We start from the raw sequence: 14,593 nt of genomic DNA, 5'->3' as shown, positions 1-14,593 counted from the left end.
CAAAAATTAGCTGGGCGTGGTGGTGGCTGCCCGTAATCCTAGCTACTTGGGAGGCTGAGGCAGGAGAATCAATTGAACCTGGGAGGCAGAGGTTGCAGTGAGCCAAAGTCACACCACTGCACTCCAGCCTGGGTGACAGAGCAAGACTCTGTCTCAAAAACAAACAAAACAAACAAAAAACAAATGAAAGCTGACCCTATTCCCAGCATTGAGCACAGAGCCTGGCCCAGAGCAGGGATGTAATAGCTGGCTTTTAGAGACTGAATTCCTTCAAATCATTGACCGATTAACAAGGGCTGTCGCTTGAAGCAGGGATAGCACATGAAAAAATAACAGAATGCTTTTGTTTCCGCTTGTGTTTTCCCCTCCAATTGTTTCACCTTCACTCACTTTTTCCACTTGATAAGATTTCTTCTTGCATGTCTGCACACTGCAGATTTCTCCAGCACAAAACAAAGTATCACAACACCCTCCTTACCGGCTGCCACTGATTACTTGATTAAATCGTCACCTCTAATTTACCCTGACCACCTGCAAAGTTCTTCTCCATGCACCAGATAGTCTTCAAGGTCAGAATTACACATTCTCTGCAGCCTTCTCAAGAGCTTCACTCCAACATGAGTGTTTCCACCCCTCCCTCTCATCCACAGGACTGGATTTTTTTTTTTTTTTGAGATGGAGTCTCGCTCTGTCACCCAGGCTGGAGTGTAGTGGCGCGATCTCGGCTCACTGTAAGCTCTGCCTCCCACGTTCACGCCATTCTCCTGCCTCAGCCTCCGAGTAGCTGGGACTATAGGCACCCGCCACCACGCCCGGCAAATTTTTTGTATTTTTAGTAGAGACGGGGTTTCACTGTGTCAGCCAGGATGGTCTCCCTCTGTTGACCTCGTGATCCACCTGCTTCGGCCGCCCAAAGTGCTGAGATTACAGGCGTGAGCCACCGCACCCTGCCAGGATTGGATTTATTCCACTCACACCCAAGCACTTTCTTTCTCTCTCTCTCTTTTTTTTTTTTTTTTTTTTTGAGGCAGGGTCTCATCCTGTGTTGCCCAAGGTGGAGTACAGTGGCATGATCACAGCTTACTTCAGTCTTGACCTCCTGGGCTCAAGCGATCCTCCTGCCTCAGCCTCCCAAGAAGCTGGGACTACAGGTGTGGGCCAACACACCAGATTAAGTTTTAAATTTTCTTGTAGAGATGGGGTCTCGCAGCCAGGGGTGGTGGCTCACGCCTGTAATCGTAGCACTTTGGGAGCTGAGGGGGCAGATCACTTGAGCCCAGGAGTTCAAGACCAGCCTGAGCAACACAGCAAAACCCCATCTCTATGAAAAATACAATAATTAGCTAGGCATGGTAGTGTGCACCTGTGGTCCCAGCTACGCGGGAAGCTGAGGTGGGGAGGTCAACACTGCAGTGAGCTGAGATTGTGCCACTGCACTCCAGCCTGGGCCACAGAGCAAGACTCCATCTCAAAAAAAAAAAAAAAACAAACAAAACACTAGGCTGGGCTCGGTGGCCCATGCCTATAATCCCAGCACTTTGGGAGGCTGAGGTGGGCGGATCACCTGAGGTCGGGAGTTCGAGAACAGCCTGACCAACACGGAGAAACCCCGTCTCTACTGAAAACACAAAATTACCCAGGCGTGGTGATGCATGCCTGTAATCCCAGCTAGTCGGGAGGCTGAGGCAGGAGACTTGCTTGAATCCAGAAGGCAGAGGTTGCAGTGAGCCAAGATTACGCCATTGTACTCCAGCCTGGGCAACAAGAGTGAAACTCCATCTCAAAAAAGAAAAAAGCAGAAAAGTGATGAGGTCTTGCTACATTGTCCAGGCTGGTCTCAAACTCCTGAGCTCAAGTGATTTCCCCTCTAGCCTCAGCTTCCCAAGACTTTGAAATTAAGGTCTGAGTCACCTTGCCTGGCCATACCCAAACTCTTTCTAGTAACTTTCATCTTAAAAGTAACTACTAGCTGGGCGCAGTGGCTCATGTCTATAATCCCAGCACTTTGGGAGGCCGAGTCGGGTGGATCACAAGGTCAGGAGTTCGAGACTAGCCTGGCCAAGATGGTGAAACCCCGTCTTTACTAAAAATAAAAAAAAAAAATTAGCCAGGCGTGGTGGCATGCACCTGTAGTCCTAGCTACTTGGGAGGCTGAGGCAAGAGAATCCCTTGAACCCAGGAGGCAGAGGTTGCAGTGAGCTGAGATTGTGCCATTGCCCTCCAGCCTGGGCAACAAGAGCAAATCTCTGTCTCAAAAAAAAAAAAAAGAAAAAAAAGTAACTATTGGCTGGGTGTGGTGGCTCACACCTGTAATCCCAGCACTTTGGGAGGCCGGGACGGGCGGATCACCTGAGCTCAGGAGCTTGAGACCAGCCTGGCCAACATGGCAAAACCCCATCTCTACTAAAAACACAAAAATTAGCTGGGTGTGGTGGCGGGTACCTGTAATCCCAGCAACTTGGGAAGCTGAGGCAGGAAATCATTTATATCCAGGAGGCAGAGTTTGCAGTGAGCCGAGATCACACCAAAAAAAAAAGAGAGAGAGAGAAAAGAAAACTCATGGCCCAAAGTTGTAACTCATGAGTTAACAGGATGAAATGCAGAGTAGAGAAGGGCATGGTAAGCAGCCGGAATAGCATGTGCAAAGGCACAGAGGCCTCCAAGGAATGTTCAAGGAGGGCTGGTCCTCACCAGCAGCCTGGCAGGCATAGGCGAAGACAATGATGTCATCGAAAGGCCAAGTGTAGTTGGGATGTGGGGGGTAGAAGGCAAGCTGGTCTGCCCCTTCAGCCCGCAGGGATACCAGGAAGGTGGAGTGGACCATGGGGACGCGGAAGCAGCCCCGACGCTGACGGTTCTTGGTGGGGAAGTACTCGGCTGTGCGGCGGTAGTAGCCCTGGGGAAAGGGGATGCTTTGGGCTGTAAGAGGGCTCCCCTGCCCCTGCCCACAGACCCCAAGGCCTTCAGGCTCTCTGCTCTCCACGTCCCTCCTTCCAGGACCTCAGTCCACCCAAGGCCCCCATCCTGGCCTCACCTGGGGGGTGATCCCACACCAGAAGTTGGAGTAGTAGGTCTGGGAGTCCAGCATTGGGGCCACCACTGGAAGCCCCTGCCCCATGAGAAGCCGCAGAGTCTGGTTGTTGGTCAGAATGTTGTCTGTGTCTGCAAACTTTGGGGAGGGGATGTCACAGGCTCCAGCCCTGCCAGGGCTGCAGCCCCCCAAGGAATTCACTAAGTGGTCCTGCCGGAGACCCAGCGTGACTCCTAGGACCCAATGGGAATGCTCTTACAGAGGTCTAACTAACTCAGTAGATCCCTTTCTGGACCAAGGCTCTAGTCTGGGGCACTGACTTAGGGATTGGGTCCAGAGATTATACCTGAGTTGCTGATCTAAGACCTTTATCTGGGATCTGGCTTAGAAAATGGATCCAAACACCTACTCTGAGCTCTAGTTCAGAGATCCAGCCTCAGTTTATACCCTAGGCTCTAGCCCAGTAATCGAGGCTTAGTGTATAGTATATACAATGGGATCTATCTGAGGGGTCCAGACTTAGTACCTAGTCTGAGCTTTTAACATAGGGATCCAATCTGAACATCTGGTCTGGGCTCTGGCCCAGATAGCCTGCTGAATGAAGGACCCAGACTTCCAGTGGGTCAGTCACACCCAGATTTTTCTTTTCTTTTTTTTTTTGAGACTGAGTTTCACTCTTGTCACCCAGGCTGGGGTGCAGTGGTGTGATTTCAGCTCAGTGCAACCTCCGCCCCCCAGGTTCATGCGATTCTCATGCCTCAGCCTCCTGAGTACCTGGGATTACAGGTACCTGCCACCATGCCCAGCTAATTATTGTATTTTTAGGTGTATCACCATGTTAGCCAGGCTGGTCTCGAACTCCTGACCTCAGGTGATCCACCTGCCTTGGCCTCCCAAAGTGCTAAGATTATAGGCATGAGCCACTGCGCCCAGCCTATATCCAGATTTCTATCAGGGACAGATACTACCATCTTTCAGAAGCCCAATTCTAGCCAGACTTCCTTACCAGGATATAGTCAGCCCCCCAGTCCCTGGCAAAGGTGAGGGCTTCCTGCTTCAGCTCCATCAGAAACTGGTGCCTTTCTTTGGTCCAGTGCTTGGGACCCTCTTCATCTGGGTAGAACCTGAGGGGGTAGAGAGGTGAGATGTTCCCATGGGGTACATGCCCCTCCCTCTCTGCAAGGCAGTGGACAGAGCCCTGGCTTGGAGGCTGTGGCTCTGGGCTGTCCCTTTTCCTCTCTGGACTGCAGCTGTTCTCCATCTTCCCCAGTACCCTTCCCCTCAGATCACCACCTGGGCTCCCCCTCGGGCCTCCAGACCACAGCGGCATAGTCATCGCCCACAGCTGCCAGCCACTCCTGCAGCATCTCTGTGGTGTTGTCCACATTGTGGTCCGTGGCACACCTGGGGACGGGAAGAAAAAAGGCTGAGGGGCACAGCCACAGAAGGATTGAACCCCAAGGCAGCCTTGACCCCGAAGCACCAACACCTTTGAGGCCAGGCTCTCTTTGGAACAGTGAAGGGTAGGCATGTTACAGCAGAGGGGCTGGAGGCAGCACAGCCAGGTCCCCATCACAGTTCTGTGACCTGCTGTGTGACCTCAGGCAAGTCCCATCTTTCTCTGGGCTTCACGTCCTCCCTCTGTAACTTAAGCTTCCTTGCCTATGTCATGGACCAAGAGAAGACGAAAGCATATATATGTGTGTGTGTGTGTGTATATATATATATATATATTTTTTTTTTTTATTTATTTTTTTTTTTTTTTTTGAGACATAATCTTGCTCTGTCACCCAGGCTGCAGTACAGTGGTGTGATCTCGACTCACTGCAACTTCCATCTCCCGGGTTCAAGTGATTCTGCTGCCTCAGCCTCCCAAGTACCTGGGATTACAGGCACGCGCCACCATGCCCAGCTAATTTTTGTGTGTTTAGTGGAGACGGGGTTTCACCATGTTGGCCAGGCTAGTCTTGAACTCCTCATCTCAGGTGATCTGCCCACTTCAGCCTCCCAAAGTGCTGAAATTACAGGCGTGAGCCACGTTGCCTGGCCAACAAATGCATTTTGAAAGATGAAAAGTACCTCGACTTTAAGGATCACACCTGCCGCATTCCCTGGTTACCTTCGTTAGGTGGGCAGATACCTACCTGTGTGACCTGTGGCTGTGTGACCACAGGCCAGCTCCTGTCCCTCTCTGAATGGGGACTAGACAGAAGAGCTGCTGCTTTCTTCCACCCCCAGGTTGTAATAAGGACCAAACCATGCTTTGCGAGTCCCTGAGAAGGCAGATGGGCCCAAGCTCCGCTGTCATGGGGCACACCCTCCCCTCTCCTGGGGAAGGGGCTCCCATAACAGAGGTGGGGGCTTTAGCCAAGTGCCCAGGTTTTGGGTGATGCTGCCCCTTTAAGCCAATTCCTCAGAAATGAAGACTACGTGTCAAGTCTTACAGGGGTGGGAACTAACAAACTCCCAAACTGTGGTCATTGTGGGCGGCCTCCCCAGGCCAGGGCTCCACCCCCCCCAGCCCAGCTGGGGTGTGTTGTAGAGGGTGGCTTGTCATTTTTCTCAGTTTACCCCCAACCTCAGCCAGGGACTCCTCCCTGTTCTGGTGTCTACAGACCTGGGGTTGTGGCCTCCGATCCCAGTGCCCTGTGGGCACAGAGATGCCAGAGGGGAGAGGCTCCAGGAAGGGGGACTGCCCTTGGCTGACAGGATCCTGCCCCTCTACCAAGAGAGCTGGCCCCAGCCCAGAGGGAGAGGGAGTCGGTCTGACTCCCCTGCACAGCCCGGAGCCCAGTGCTGATGGCACCCCCCACCTGTGCCTGGAAGCCTCCAGCCTGGCCGATCCCTGCCACGTTGGGCCCCAGGGGACTTCAGAGGTTCCTGTCTGCTTCTCTTCAAATCCAGCCAACCACAGGTCCCACCGGGGTTGAGCTGGGCCCTGAAGGCTGGGGTGAAAAGGGCTGGCTGCGCCCAACCTACACCCAGGGAAGGCCCCAAGAGGAAGGAGTAGGGGACCAGAAGGAGGGGTGGGTGTCTCGCGTCGGCCTGTGGCCTCAGAGGTCTCCCAGCAGGGGGCTCGGGGTCCTATCTGGGGGCTCGGGCTGGCAGGGCCGTCTGTGAGGGGAGGGGCCTATCTAGGTGGTGTCTGGGCAGGGAGCGAGCAGACAGGCCCGCTGGGGGCGGGGCCATCTGCGAGGCTGGGGGTTAGGTGCCCACTGGGTGCCAATGCCCGTGTCTCTCACCAGAGGGCCATCCTGGCCCGGGGGTAGTCCAGCCGCTCCAGCGCGCCCAGGTAGTGGGGCAGCGAGTGTTCGGCATTGCGGGCCAGGATGGCAAGGACCACGGCGGGCAGCGGCGACTCTGCAACGCCTGCAGCCTCCAGCCACAGCCCCAGCAGGAGCAGCAGCTGGAGCAGCGGCGCGGCGGGGGCAGCGCGCATGGCGGGTGCTTGGGCGGCTGCGGCGGCCCCCGGGGCTCTCCGGCCGGCCGAGGGGAGGGGGCGGGGCTTGGGGCCCAGGCGGGGCCGAGGCAGACCCGGAGAGGGCGGGGCAGTGCACCCCCAGAGTGGGATTCCCCTCCCCACCCCTGCGCGTGGATGCTCAAGTTTTCTGTCCTTGGCCTGGGGTACCGGAGGGCCAGGGCCCGGGGACCCGCGCCAGCCGCGACCCTGGAGCGGCCCCGCCCGGCTGGACCCCGGAGGGGCGACGGGGGAGGGGCTGGAGGATGGGGACGGGGGAGGGGTGCTGGGACGAGTGCGTCGGGGCCGGCCAGGCATCCGAGAACAGTAGGGGCTCATGGAACCCCTGGGCGTTGAACCCCCGGAATCCGGATTCCCCGGCCCATGCAGCCGACCGTTAAGACCTGAGCCGCAGACCCCGCGGGGCGGCGCCGGCTCTGCCACCACCTCCCCGGGCTTCCCCGGCTCCCGCCCCCTCCTCCGCCCCGGGCGCCCTCTGGCGGCCCCGGCGCCAGCTCCGCAGACCAGACGGGCCACGCGTGGGCCGGAGACCCAGTGTGCGGGTCGCAGAAGGAGTCCCCCTGACCTGGGCGCGTCCTCCCGCGGCGCTCCGCTCCTTAAGTCCCCTGCGCGTCACCTCCTTGCCTCGGTCGCTAGCACTCGCATTGCTTCGGCCCTTTAAGAGAGCACAGTCAGGCCGGGCGTGGTAACTCAAGCCTGTAATCCTAGCACTTTGGGAGGCCGAGGCAGGCGGATCACCTGAGATCCATTCAAGACCAGCCTGGCCAACATGGTGAAAACCCATCTGTACTAAAAATACAAACATTAGCCGGGCATGGTGGCGGGTGCCTGTACTCCCAGCTACTTGGGAGGCTGAAGTAGGAGAATCACTTGAACCCGGGAGGAGCAGGTTGCAGTGAGCCGAGATGGAGCCACTGCACTCCAGCCTGAGTGACAGACTCCGTCTCAAAAAGAAAAAAACAAAAAAAAAGGCACAGCCCTCAGCTCTCTCTTGGTCTGAGTGTAGAACTAGGGCACACCACGCCCTCCAAAGCAGGGGATGTTGGCTCCCCTGGAGCACCGCCGGGGTCCTTAGGACCCTGCTAGGAGGGAAAGGACTCTCCAGCCTCTCGGGAGAGAAGCAGAAAAGAGAAAGGCCCGACGGCACCACAGATGGGATCAAACTGGGTGTCTGTCACCAACCTCAGACAGGTCACTTTCCCTCAGCAGCCTCTCGGTAAAATCGGGCTGATAACACCACCTATCTGGGAGGGCTTGCAGGGATTCCTCGAGAGAATGAATGCACTGGCAACTTTTCCGGCTTGGAGGCTGACACACAGGAAGAGCTCCGCCCTGGGGCTGGGAAGACAGGACTGGAGGAGAGGGAGGCTCCCCCTCACCCTCCCACCGCTGGGCAGGGCTCCTTTCCTAGGAACACCACGGGGTCTCCCTTCAGCCTTTTCCCGGGCTCAGGGAGGGGAGCTAGGGCTGTGCACACTATCTCCACTGGAAGGGGAGGGCTGGAGATCCACAGAGGAAGGGACTTACCTAGTGCAGGAGCAGCACGTGCACACTGAACCCTGGACTCCTCATCTCTAGCCTAGCTCCAAAACCTCCACCAGGATCCGGTCGCAGCTTCCATTTGAGGCCATTTCTAGGCCAGCGGCCCTGCAATGAGAAGCATCCTGGAGAGATGCCAGATTCCTCCTCCCTTGCACGGCAGTCCCCTGTGGGAAGCCACTCCCAGCTCCAGAAGAGGGATTCCCTTTTTAAAGCAAAGCAGTGTTCCCTACTTCACCCACCCCAGTCATTCCACAGCCTCTGCCTGTCCTATTGGTCCAAGGGTGCTATGGTCTGAATGTCCCTGACCCCCAAAACTCACATGTTGAAACCTAATGTTAATGTCAGGGTATTAAGAGGAGGGCCGGCCGGGCGCGGTGGCTCAAGCTTGTAATCCCAGCACTTTGGGAGGCAGAGGTGGGCGGATCACGAGGTCAGGAGGTCAAGACCATCCTGGCTAACACGGCGAAACCCAGTCTCTACTAAAAAGTAGAAAAAATTAGCCGGGCGTGGTGACGGGCACCTGTAGTCCCAGCTACTCAGGAGGCTGAGTTGGGAGAATCGTTTGAACCCCGGAGGCAGAGGTTGCAGTGAGCCAAGATCATGCCACTGTACTCCAGCCTGGCGACAGAGCGAGACTCTGTCTCAAAAAGAAAAAGAGGCCTGGGGAGCTTGTCCACAACTTCTGCCACAAGAAGACATACCTAGAAGGCCCCCTGTATGAGGAACAGGTGAATCTGCTGACACCTTGATCTTGGACCTCCCAACCCCCAGAATTATAAGCAATAAATTTCCTTTATTTTTTGGCGGGGGAGGGGCGTGGGTGTGGAGCGTTCAAGCGATTATCCTGCTTCAGTCTCCCAAGTAGCTGGGATTACAGGCGCATACCACCATGCCCAGCTAATTTTTTGTATTTTTAGTAGAGATGGGTTCTCACTATGTTGGTCAGCCTGGTCTCAAATTCCTGACCTCAGGTAATCCAGCCGCCTCAGCCTCCCAAAGTGCTGGTGTGAGCCACCGCGCCCAGCTGATAAATTTCTGTTGCTTATACATTATGCAGTCTAAGATATGTTGTTATAGGGGGCTTCCAGATTCTTCCCTGGCCTCAAGTCCTCCTCTTCCCCCTAGTCCTCCCATCCTCCCCAGTAGTCCAGCCTGTCACTAACTTTCTTGCCTCCAGGTTTTTCCATCACACCTGCCTGGAAACCCCAATAGCCATCTTGTTTTGGGGTAGGTTGGGGCTACTGCAAACTCAGGGTCTCTACCCTCAGTTGGGCTCTCTCACCCAGCCCAAGAATCCTGTTTCTCTGTGTCCCCTGCCCATTCCCCTCAGGGCATTTCAAATGCCTCCAGTCATTGAGGCACAGTGGCTCATGCCTGTAATCCCAGGACTTTGGGAGGCTGAGATGGGCAGATCACTTGAGGCCAGGAGTTCAAGACCAGCCTAGGAAACACGGTGAAACCCTGTCTCTATTAAAAATACAAAAAAAGGGGCCCAGTGTGGTGGCTCATGCCTGTAATCCCAACACTTTGGGAGGCTGAGGTGGGTGGATCACCTGAGGTCGGGAGCTCAAGACCAGCCTGACCAACATGGAGAAACCCCGTCTCCACTAAAAACACAAAATTAGCCAGGCATGGTGGCGCATGTCTGTAATACCAGCTACTCAGGAGGCTGAGGCAGGAGAATCACTTGAACCCGGGGGGCGAAAGTTGCAGTGAGCCGAGATCACGCCATTGCATTCCAGCCTGGGCAACAAGAGCGAAACTCCATCTCAAAAAATAATAACAATAATACAAAAAGAAATTAGCCAGGTGTGGTGGCACATGCCAGTAACTCCAGCCACTTGGGATTCTGAGGCAGAAGAATCAGTTGAACCTAGGAGGCAGGCATTGCAGTGACCTGAGATCATGCCACTGCACTCCAGTCGGGGTGACAGAGTGAGACTCTGTCTCAAAAAAAAAAAAAAAAAAAAGCCCCAGTCTTCTCAATCCCTCATTCCACCACTCCTCTCCCCAGCAAAATCTCCCTACTACTTTTGGAGAAAATAGAAGCCATTACCTGGGAACTCTCATTTCCAGCCTCCAAACCTTCCACCTCTTCCCTCAGCCAGCCTCAGGAGGCGCACTCCTCGTCAACAGAATGGCCCCTGTGCAACCGCCTTTGCAAAATTAGAACTCAGGAAATTATGACAGTGAAACAAATCAGACCTAACTGACTCTATCTTGTTTCTAACCCTTAAACTGTCCTTGTTCACTCCTGGGCGTAGGCTGAACTAACTTTGGGAAGCAATTCAGTTCATGGTTTGACTCTGAAACAAAATTTATAACAGCCCGTTCCCAAAAAGACCCCCCTTCTTGCCTAGGGTGCAGTCTGCCTTTGCAGGACTAACAAATTAGCTATAAAATTAGAAATTACAATTTAAGGCCGGGCGCGGTGGTCAAGCCTGTAATCGCAGCAACTTGGGGAGGAGCCGAGACGGGGCAGATCACGAGGTCAGGAGATCGAGACGCATGCCTGGCTTAAGCACGGGTGACAATCCCATTCTTACTAAGGAAATGAGGCAAAAACTAGCCCGGGCGATGGGTGGCGGCGCCTGGATGCCCAGCTACTCGGGGAGGGGCTGAGGGCGGAGTGTGGCATGAACTCGGGGGGGAGGTGGCTGCAGTGAGCTGTGAGAGTCTGGCCTGCACTTCACCTGGGTGACAGAGCAGCTGCCCGTCTCAAAAAAAAAAAAAAAAAAAAAAAAAAAAAAAAAACTAGGCCAGGCGATGTGCGGCGCCTTATCGCAGCACTTGGGAAGGCTGAGTCAGGAATGATGGGCGTGAACGCTGGGGGAGGGGCGGAGCTTGCAGTGACTGAGATCGCCGGCCACTGTCACTCCAGCCTGGGGCGACGAGCGAGTGACTGTCCTCTCAAAGAAAATAAAAACAAAAAAGAAAGAAATTACAATTTAAGGGTCATGCAGCCTTTGGATCCTCCCCAAATTGCTCCTGGGGTAATATCACTATTGTAAAACCTAAAGTCAGTGCTTGAGATATTTTGCAGACCCTGCACTTGATGGATCAGCTGACACCACCCAGACCGGTAATCTGGCCCAACCAGTTCTACCATCGCACCCAGGAACAGAAGACATTAAGAACACCTAACTTCCACCTCCTATGATTCCATCTCCAACCTGACCAGTCAGCATTCCCCACTTCCTGACCTCAAGTGATCTGCTCGCCTTGGCCTCCCAAAGTGCTGGGATTATAGGTGTGAGCCACTGTGCCCAGCCACCCACTCCCTCTTTTTGGAAACCTGACATCTCAGCTTCTCGCCTGGATCCAAACTCTTTCTGTCCCAAATGGTACCCCAGTCTTTTCTCCAACTCTGCACCCTGTCCCGTACTCCTCTTCTCTAGGGAACGGTACTTCGGCCCATCTAGTCCCTCAGGCTGGAGACCTGGATGTTGCTGATGAAGAGGCCATGTCTCTCTCCATCCCTGCTCCTGGCCAGGCTGCCTCCTTAGCATCTCCTGCAGGTGGCCAACTCTTCCCTTCTGCACCACCCATTTGCCTGGCTCAGGGTATCAGCGTCCCTCAACCTGGGCCACTGTATCTTCCAGCCCCCATCCCCACCCCATCCTCCCACCACCAGACTCTCTCCCTGGAGACCATTCTGTATGCAGCAGCCCTTTCTTTTATTTTACTTTTTTTTTAGCGATAGGGTCTCTTTCTGTCACCAGGCTGGAGTGCAGGGGTCTCATCATAGCTCACTGCAGGTGTGAACTCCTGGGCTCAAGTGATCCTCCCACATCAGCCTCCTGAATAGCTGGAACTGCATGAGGCTACAGGCATGCATGCACCACAGGGTCTCACTATGTTGCCTGGGCTAGTTTTTTTTTTTTTTTTTGAGTCGGAGTCTCGCTCTGTCGCCCAGGCTGGAGTGCAGTGGCAGGATCGCAGCTCACTGCAAGCTCCGCCTCCCGGGTTTACGCCATTCTCCCGCCTCAGCCTCCCGAGTAGCTGGGACTACAGGCGCCCGCCACCTCGCCCGGCTAGTTTTTTGTATTTTTTAGTAGAGACGGGGTTTCACCGTGTTAGCCAGGATGGTCTCGATCTCCTGACCTCGTGATCCGCCCGTCTCGGCCTCCCAAAGTGCTGGGATTACAGGCTTGAGCCACCGCACCCGGCCTTTTTTTTTTTAATGCAGACAGAGTCTCGCTCTGTCACCCAGGTTGGAGTATAGTGTCACGATCTTCCCTCACTGCAACCTCTGCCTCCCAGGTTGAGGTGATTCTCCTGCCTCAGCCTCCCGAATAGCTTGGATTATAGGCGCGCCACCAAGCCTAGCTAATTTTTGTTGTTGTTGTATTTTAGTAGAGATGGGGTTTCATCATGTTGCCTAGGCTGGTCTTGAACTCCTGAGCTCAGGCAATTCATCCACCTCAGCTTCCCAAAGTGCTGGGATTACAGGTGTAAGCCACTGCATCCAGCCTAGGCTGGTCTTGAACTCCTGGGCTCAAGTGATCCTCCTGCCTTAGCCTCCCAGTGTTGGGATTACAGGTGTGAGCCACTGTGCCTGGCCTCAGCAGCCCTCCTTTTTTTTTTTTTTTTTTTTTTTTTTAATTGAGATAGAGTCTCACTCTGTCACCCGGGCTGGAGTACAGTAGCATGATCATTGCTAACTGCAGCCTCGAACTCCTGGACTCAAGCCATCCTCCCGCCTCATCCTCCTGAGTAGCTGGGACTACAGGTGCATGCCTAATATTTATTTATTTACTTATTTTGTAGTATTTTATTTACTTATTTTGTAGATACAAAATAAGTAAATAATTATTTTACTGATACAGGGATCTCACTATGCTGCCCAGGCTGGTCTTGAACTACTGGACTTAAGCGATCCTCCCACCTCAGCCTCCCAAAGTGCTGGGACTGCAGATGTGAGCTACTGAGCCTGGCCAGCACCCCATTCTAAAATGCCTGACAATAACTCCCTTCAGGGCGGCCACTGCCAGGCACAGAGCTCAACCCCTCAAGGGGCAACAAGGCCCTTCATGGCCTGCCTGCATCTTCTCCACCTCTTCTGGTCTGCAAGTCCTCCCCCTGACCCAACCTTATGCTCCAGCCAAATTGCACAATTTACAGTTTCCAGAATACTCCATGCTTTTGGACTTTCCCACATCCTTTTCTATTTTTTCCCTTGGTCCCGCTGCCTGGACTGGTCTTTACTGGGCAGCTTCTACACTCTGGGTCCTATAGTCTCAGCCCAAACTTCCTCTCTCTGCAAAGATTTCCCTGATGCCATGTCTGGGAGACATATCCTACAGGTCATTCTATATGATCCTGTTCATTCAGCAACTATTTCCTGAGTACTTACTACGTGCAGATGGAACGCAAGGGGCTGGGAATACAGAGGTGCACAAAACAGACGCAGTCTCTGTTCCTAGGCTCCTTACATTCTGGTGAGGAGAGACAGATAGGAAACAAGCAAAACAATCAATGAAGAGATAATTTCTTTCTTTTTTTTTTTTTTTTTTTTTTTTTTTTTGTTGAGACAGAGTCTCGCTCTGTCGCCCAGGCTGGAGTGCAGTGGCCGGATCTCAGCTCACTGCAACCTCCACCTCCTGGGTTCAAGCGATTCTCCTGCCTCAGCCTCCCGAGTAACTGGGATTACAGGCATGCGCCACCACACCCGACTAACTTTTGTATTTTTAGTAGAGACGGGGTTTTGCCAGTGTTGGCCAGGCTGGTCTGAAATTCCTGACCTCAGGTGATCTGCCCACCTCAGCCTCCCAAAGTGCTGAGATTACAGGTGTGAGCCACTGCACCTGGCCATGTGGCAGGGTTTTGGATTTTCTTTTCTTTTTTTTTTTTTTTTTTTGAGACAGAGTCTCGCTCTGTCACCCAGGCTGGAGTGCAATGGCGAGGTCTCAGCTCACTGCAACCTCCGCCTCCCGGGTTCAAGCAGTTCTCCTGCCTCAGCCTCCAGAGTAGTTGCGATTACAGGCGCCTGCCACCGTGCCCGGCTAATTTTTGTATTTTTAGTAGAGACAGGGTTTCACCATCTTGGCCAGGCTGGTCTTGAACTCCTGACCTCGTGATCCACCCACCTCGGCCTCCAAAATACAAAAATTAGCTGGGCATGATGATGCGTGCCTGTAATCCCAGCTACTCGGGAGGCTGAGGCAGGAGAATTTCTGGGACCGGGACCCAGGAGGCGGAGGTTGCAGTGAGCTGAGATCGCGTCACTGCACTCCAGCCTGGGCTACAGAGCAAGACTCCATCTCAAAAAATAAATAAATAAATAAAAATAAAATTTAAAAAAGCCTGGGCGCGGTGGCTCACACCTGTAATCCCAGCACTTTGGGAGGCTGGGCCGGGTGGATCGCGTGAGTTGGGGAGTTCGAGAGCAGCCTGGCCAACATGGAGAAACCCTGTCTCTACGGAAAAATACAAAATTAGCCAGGCGTGGTTGCAGGTGCCTGTAATCCCAGCTACTCGGGAGGCTGAGGCAGGAGAATCGCTTGAACCCAGGAGGCAGTGGTTGCAGTGAGCCGAGATTG

At 54.1% G+C, this 14,593-nt stretch overlaps 1 protein-coding gene across 3 annotated transcripts in view; it reads right to left on the bottom strand.

The window, feature by feature from the left end:
* The window catches only part of CERCAM (cerebral endothelial cell adhesion molecule), a 37,226-nt gene that overhangs the window by 10,988 nt on the left and 11,645 nt on the right, over window positions 1-14,593 (bottom strand). For 2 of the 3 annotated variants that reach the window (XM_017848188.1, XM_017848186.1), the window contains exons 4-11: window positions 8,037-8,156; window positions 6,274-7,164; window positions 5,845-5,976; window positions 5,176-5,304; window positions 4,325-4,435; window positions 4,038-4,155; window positions 3,035-3,169; window positions 2,692-2,896 (exon numbers count right to left, since the gene is read on the bottom strand). In XM_017848188.1, the coding sequence (XP_017703677.1) occupies window positions 2,692-2,896; window positions 3,035-3,169; window positions 4,038-4,155; window positions 4,325-4,435; window positions 5,176-5,304; window positions 5,845-5,976; window positions 6,274-6,827 (1,384 nt within the window). In that variant the 5' untranslated portion in view covers window positions 6,828-7,164; window positions 8,037-8,156. The remainder of the gene's footprint in view (window positions 1-2,691; window positions 2,897-3,034; window positions 3,170-4,037; window positions 4,156-4,324; window positions 4,436-5,175; window positions 5,305-5,844; window positions 5,977-6,273; window positions 7,165-8,036; window positions 8,157-14,593) is intronic. The other variant, XM_017848187.1, reaches the window with a different exon arrangement.

Source organism: Rhinopithecus bieti, unplaced genomic scaffold, assembly GCF_001698545.2.
Source record: "Rhinopithecus bieti isolate Rb0 unplaced genomic scaffold, ASM169854v2 scaffold_29388, whole genome shotgun sequence".
Taxonomy (NCBI): Eukaryota; Metazoa; Chordata; class Mammalia; order Primates; family Cercopithecidae; genus Rhinopithecus; species Rhinopithecus bieti.
This window is presented reverse-complemented; position numbering and strand designations above follow the sequence as displayed.